General features: G+C 45.9%; 1 protein-coding gene across 1 annotated transcript in view; it reads right to left on the reverse strand.

Annotated features, from left to right (window-relative positions):
- Acvr1b (activin A receptor, type IB) overlaps nt 1-4,562 on the reverse strand; it is a 21,952-nt gene extending 17,390 nt beyond the window's left edge. The window contains exons 1-2 of the mRNA XM_013018682.1: nt 4,328-4,562; nt 3,331-3,579 (exon numbers count right to left, since the gene is read on the reverse strand). Coding sequence (XP_012874136.1) covers nt 3,331-3,579; nt 4,328-4,502 — 424 coding nt within the window. The 5' untranslated portion in view covers nt 4,503-4,562. The remainder of the gene's footprint in view (nt 1-3,330; nt 3,580-4,327) is intronic.
- Between the last annotated feature and the right edge of the window lie 1,385 nt (nt 4,563-5,947).

Here is a 5,947-nt window from a genome sequence, read left to right on the forward strand (position 1 = left end):
AGTCTCACGGTCTCTCCTGCCCGGGCTGGCTTTGAACCGCGATCCTCAGATCTCAGCCTCCTGAGTAGCTAGGATTATAGGCGTGAGCCACCCGCGCCCGGCTCAGATTTTTTTTTTGTCGGTGGTGGGGCTTGAACTCTGGGCTTGGGCGCTCTCCCTCAGCTCTTCAGCTCAAGGCTAGCACTCTACTACTTGAGCCACAGTTGCACTTCAGGTTTTCTAATGGTTTATTGGAGATGAGTCTCATGGACTTTCCTGCCTGGGCTGGCTTTGAACCATGATCCTCAGATCTCAGCCTCCTGAGTAGCTACGATTACAAGTGTAAGCCACGGGCACCCAGCTGTTTCACCAGATTTACACTTGTGGGCCAACCCACCCACCTCTGCTTTACTCTGAAGGAAACAAGAAGAGAGCAGACAAAATGACAGTGACCAGGGGACATAGTTCAAATGGTATAGCAGGCCTATGCAGGCAAGCTCAAGGACCTAAGTTCAAACCAAAAAAAAAAAAAAAAGATCCAAGAACTGCCTTCTGACGATTCTCCTATTAGCCACTAGAGGGAAGTGTTGTGCGTTGTGTGGCCCAAGACACTCAGACAGTAAAGCTCTACTCACAAGAAACTCCAGGTGTGTAGAAAGGGGAAGCTCTACTCACAAGAAACTCCAGGTGTGTAGAAAGGGGACTATCCATCTAAGTCTCATTTTACTGTCTTTGTAGGACCTTGTTACTGCTTCATTTAACTCATCCACTACTCCATTTCAATCTCCCTCTTAAGACCAAATAACAACTTATTGGTGGATATGAGTTACTATTTACTATGCACAGGCTGGGTAAATTATTAACTCTTCTTGCAACCACCTGTAAAGGTAGGTATTTCCACTTACCAGAAAAACAAAACCAAAACCAAAAACCAAAATACCAAGGGAACATTATATAACTCATTCAAACTCATACAAACCATTATGTGACAAGGCAGGGATTAAAATCTAGGACTCCACAATCCATGTTTTAACTATTCAGTATAGAAACCACCAAACTCTCAAATTAGAAACAGGCCCCTGTCCTATTCTGGCCCTTCTTTTAAAGACTTCCAACTGGTCTTGCTGCTTTATCTCACCCTGTTCGTGCCCTCCACACCCACTCTGCGTCTTGCCTCAGCCCACCCTTCCTAACAGGAGGCGGGCGTATGAGTGACTTCATCCTTTATACGGCCAGCATCCTTCCAAAGGAAATGATGAACACAGATTTTCACATGTGAAAGCTTTCGGTAAATGCTTCTTACCTACATGAAGTAAAGCCTTCCAAGACCTTTTATACCCTGGCCAGCTCCCCATTCCCTGCTCCTTAGCATGGGTACCCCTGAATCCTTGCAAAATTTCAATCATTCCTTTTTTCTTTTTTTGTTGGTTGTAGGGACTGGGCACTGTCCCTCGGCTTTTCAACTCAAGACGATCACTCTACCACTTGAGCCACAGCACCACTTCCTGTTTTCTGGTGGTTACTCAGAGATAAAAGTCTTCCGGACTTTTCTGTCCAGGCTGGCTTTGAACCATGATCCTCACATTTCAGCCTCCTGAGTAGCTAGGATTACAGGTGTGAGCCACCGGTGCCTGGCTCCACTCATTCTTCAAGACCCCCCTCAAATGCATCCTCATCTATAAGACTTCCCAACAATCCCACTCCCTCCTATGCAATCCAGCACTGGCCTCTCTGTAGTCTTTGTTCCCAGAGGGTATTCAGCTTATACTTGTTCAAATAAACTGGAATTCACATAAGCATCATGGACTTATTATTAAAACAAACAAAAAAAAAAACAAAAAAACAAGATGGGCGCCAGTGGCTCATGCCTATAACCCTGGCTACTCAGGAGGCTGAGATCTGAGGATTGGGGTTCAAAGCCAGCCCAGGCAGGAAAGTCTGTGAGACTCTTATCTCCAATAAACCACTAGAAAACCAGAAGTGGCACTGTGGCTCAAGCAGTAGAGAGCTTGCCTTGAGCTGAAGAGCGCAGGGACAGTGTCCAAGCCCAGAGTTCAAGCCCCACAACCGACCAAAAAAAAAACAAAAAACACACACATTACAAAATGCCCACCTTGGAAGCTCTACACTGAGGATGAACTAAACCACCCAGAGATAAATAGACATAAGCCATAGTACTCCTGGTGATCGGAAAACTAATCACCCTGCCTTCCCAGCCTCAGTTGATCCTGGCCTTGAAATCCCTGGACATTCAAGTCCCCTCTTCCCACAGCCAATCAAGACACAGCCAGGCATTTTCAACTACTGTCCTACCTCTGTCGACAAAGAACAAGCTATATATTTTCTGTTTCTAAAAATATGCAGTTTTAAAATATATTCATCATTTTGGGGCTCTCTGCTGCCAAGCTTAATAAAGACAAAACCACTGACATTCAGGAGGTGTCACAGCTCACAGTATTCCCTGTGTTCAAGGAGGAATGTCTGGCCATGGCTGATGGGACGACTTCCCTCCAGAACAATAGTCTGTCCCAGATCAGGGAAACACAGAAACACATGAGTGTTATAAGAAAGACCTGTGTGTTCAAGCTAGAATGGCAACTCACTGATCTTTGTGGCTGATTTCTTCTTTTAAAATGGAAAAGCATGGTTATTAAAATAATTATCTTTACTTAAAAAAAACACCTCTTTTATAGTCATGCTCACATCTAATACCTAGCTGAGCTACTGCATAAGACCTCTGTCTTAAAATTCTGGTCTCATGCCAAGGCTCACTATTAGGTTCAATGCCCTCATCTAAGAAAGACCGGGACAACAGGCAGTGCAGGAAATGGAGCCCAAGCTATGCTGGAAGCCCAAGCAGTCTTTACGAGAACCCCCACCAAATCACCCTTAGGCAGTGGTACAAGTCAATGATTCACCAGATCCCAATTCTAAAGCTTTGCTCCATGTCCTTAAACTCCCCTTGTGGCTGCCCAGAGATCAATGATTAGCTGTCAGCACCTCACAGGAATCCGGCACACTCCTGTTTCTCAAAAGGGGCCCTTAAATGGAGCTCTCCACTGCTCAGGTGGAACCAGCTGGATTTTCATAGATGTATTGCTGGAAGAGAGGCAGGGTTTCTGCAAGGGAGAGTTTTATACCTTTGGAATCCTAGGGAATGAAAGATTTTCTGTGAAGCCATTATCATATCTTATTACATGTTGGACTCTAAAAGAAGGGGAATTATGAAACCAAATGACTCAATGCTGGTAGAAACAAATGCAGGGCCCCCTGCCTTCCTCATAAACACTCTTCTGCTGGGAAACAGTCATGAGGGCCAACAGCACGGCTGACGCCTGGAGAACTCCATACCTGAGCCAGACCCTGATGTAGAGAGATCGTAGACAAGATCCTGGAGTGTCTTATCTTTGGAAAGACACATTTCACAGGAGGGATCTTCCATGTCCAGTCTCTGGCGGTTGTGATAGACACGCTGATGATAGTTAATGACAAGGAAGACAATGATGATGATGAGAAACAGGAGGAAGACTGGGCCAGCAATAATGCCGACAAGCTCCACAGGACCCCACATGGAAGGGTGCTCAGGCTCCTTGGGGTGACCTGGTCAAATGACAGAAAGGAGGGAAAGAATACAGAGTAAAAAGAAGGGAACTGTGTCTATCTCCAACCCTATTCCGATGTGAAAAAGACCCCTTTCTCCCTCAGCTTTGGAGTCCTCTGATCACTCCAGTCTTACTGGGCTGGACCATCTGCCTAGATGCTCTTAAATGCCACCTTCTTTAGTTGAGGCATCTCTCCAACAGTCAAACCAAACCCACTCTGCAAGTTCACACAGCATGTCAGGATACTGTCTCAGTCTGCAGAGAGATGTTAATTTCTATTCGCTAGGCTCTGCTCTAGTCCCTCCAGCACTTGCTAAGTGGCTGACCTGCACAGGGCAGTCAGTGTCTGGTACTTTCTCCACTGTAATCACTACCTAATTCCAGCCCCTCTTTATACCACTCCCCTCCTCAAAGCAGACCCTCCACCTGGCTTAGACATTCCTTCATCTTCAATCAGTCCTCTATGCTCTGGACAAATCCCTGCCTGGCTCCACTGCCAATGGTTGCTCAGCCACTCACGAAACTGGCACATCTGAAACGAACTTGAACATCTGCCTCTCTCATCTTCTAAGCTACCAACTTGACTTGGGAGCAAATCCATCCCTTACACCTCAGGGAACAGCAAAAAAGGCACCTTTAACTATTACTGGGCGAGTGGACCGAAGAAAAACAAAACAAAGATGAAAGGACAAGGTAGGTGCCCTACTCCCAGTTGAGCCAACAGTCCAACAAGGGTATCCACTTACCACTGGGAACCCTGAGGTCGATCTTGTTGCAGAAGTCAGAATAGCAGCAGTGGGTGTTGCGCAGATCCTCTGAGCTCAGGCAATAGAAAGGTTTTCCAGCAGGGACCAGCTCCACTTCGGGGATGCAGGTGCGCACATGGTGCTCCACCCCATCCAGGTTGAAGATGGAAACCATGCAAGCCCCATCTGTTTCACATGTGAAGTTGGCCTGTCCGCAGGTGGTGCATGCACACAGCAGAGCTGCGGGAAATTGGGAACAGACATCAGCAGCAATGGTAAGATCTTTTCCAGGCTTAGAATATAATCCTTTAGTGTACTTCACACTCCAAAATAAGGAGCTTTTGTGGAAATGGAGTCAAAAAGCCATTTTCACTGGGCACAAACTTTTCATTTACTAATGCAGCTCGCAAATAAGACCTTATAGGCCCTACTGCTGTTCTCAGTGCTGTTTCATGCCAGAGAGAGAGAGAGAGAGAGACACCACACACACACACACACACACACACCTTTGAATTGTAACCAAACACACACAAACACACACAAACACACACACACACACACACACACACACCTTTGAATTGTAACCAAAACCCTTGATGAGAGAAAGTCTCTTCCCTTTGGAGAATAGAAGGCAACTCCCCATATTCCAGGCAAAACTTTGCAGTCAGTATTACCCCATCTCCTCTCTCCCTCCTTGGATACCAGGCATGCCCAGTTTCCCAAATGTGATATATACATCCTCATATATTATTTTTCTTTTGGGGAGGAGGGGGCAGTACTAGGCTTGATCTCAGGGGCTGGGCTTTGTGCTCACAACTGGTGATCTATCACTTAGACCACTCCTTCAGTCCAGCTTTTCTGCTGGATAACTGGAGATAAAGTTGCACTTTTCTGCCCAGGCTGGATTCAAACTGTAGTCCTCAGATCTCAGCCTCCTGAGTAGCTAGGATTTCAGTCCCAGGCCACTGGTGCCCAGATCTCATATATTCTTCTTTTTAAATATTAGTTGTGGGGCTGGAACTTAGGACCTGGACACTGTCCCAGAGCCTTTTTGTTCAAGACTAGCATTCTACAAGCTGAGCCACAGCTCTACTACTGGCTTTTATGGTGATTAACTGGAGATAAAGAGTCTCATGGACTTTCCTGCCTGGGCCAGCTTCAAATCAAAATCCTCAGATTTCAGCCTCCTGAGTAGCTAGGATTATAGGTATGAGCCCAGCTCTCATATATTCTTTTACTGAAATCTTGTGTTCTGACAAACCCTTCAAAATTCTGCTAAAACACCACTTTTTCTTTTTGGTGCTGGGGCTTGAATCTAGGGCTCCCAGCTCCTGATTAGCTTTTTTACTCAAAGTTGGCACTCAATCACTTGAACCATAGCTCCATGTCTGGCTTTATGGTGGTTAACTAGTAATAATGGTCCAGATTTTTCTGCTCAGGCTGATTTATCCTCAGATCTCAGCCACCTGAGCCATGGGTCTTTTTTTTTTTTTAACTGTATTTTTTTTGTCTTTTCTTTTTTGGTACTGGGGATCGAACCCAGGACGTTGCGCTTGCTAGGCAAGCGCTTTGCCACTGAGCTACATTCCAGCCCTGAGCCATGGGTCTTAAACATCACTT

Source organism: Dipodomys ordii, unplaced genomic scaffold, assembly GCF_000151885.1.
Source record: "Dipodomys ordii isolate 6190 unplaced genomic scaffold, Dord_2.0 Scaffold42, whole genome shotgun sequence".
Taxonomy (NCBI): domain Eukaryota; kingdom Metazoa; phylum Chordata; class Mammalia; order Rodentia; family Heteromyidae; genus Dipodomys; species Dipodomys ordii.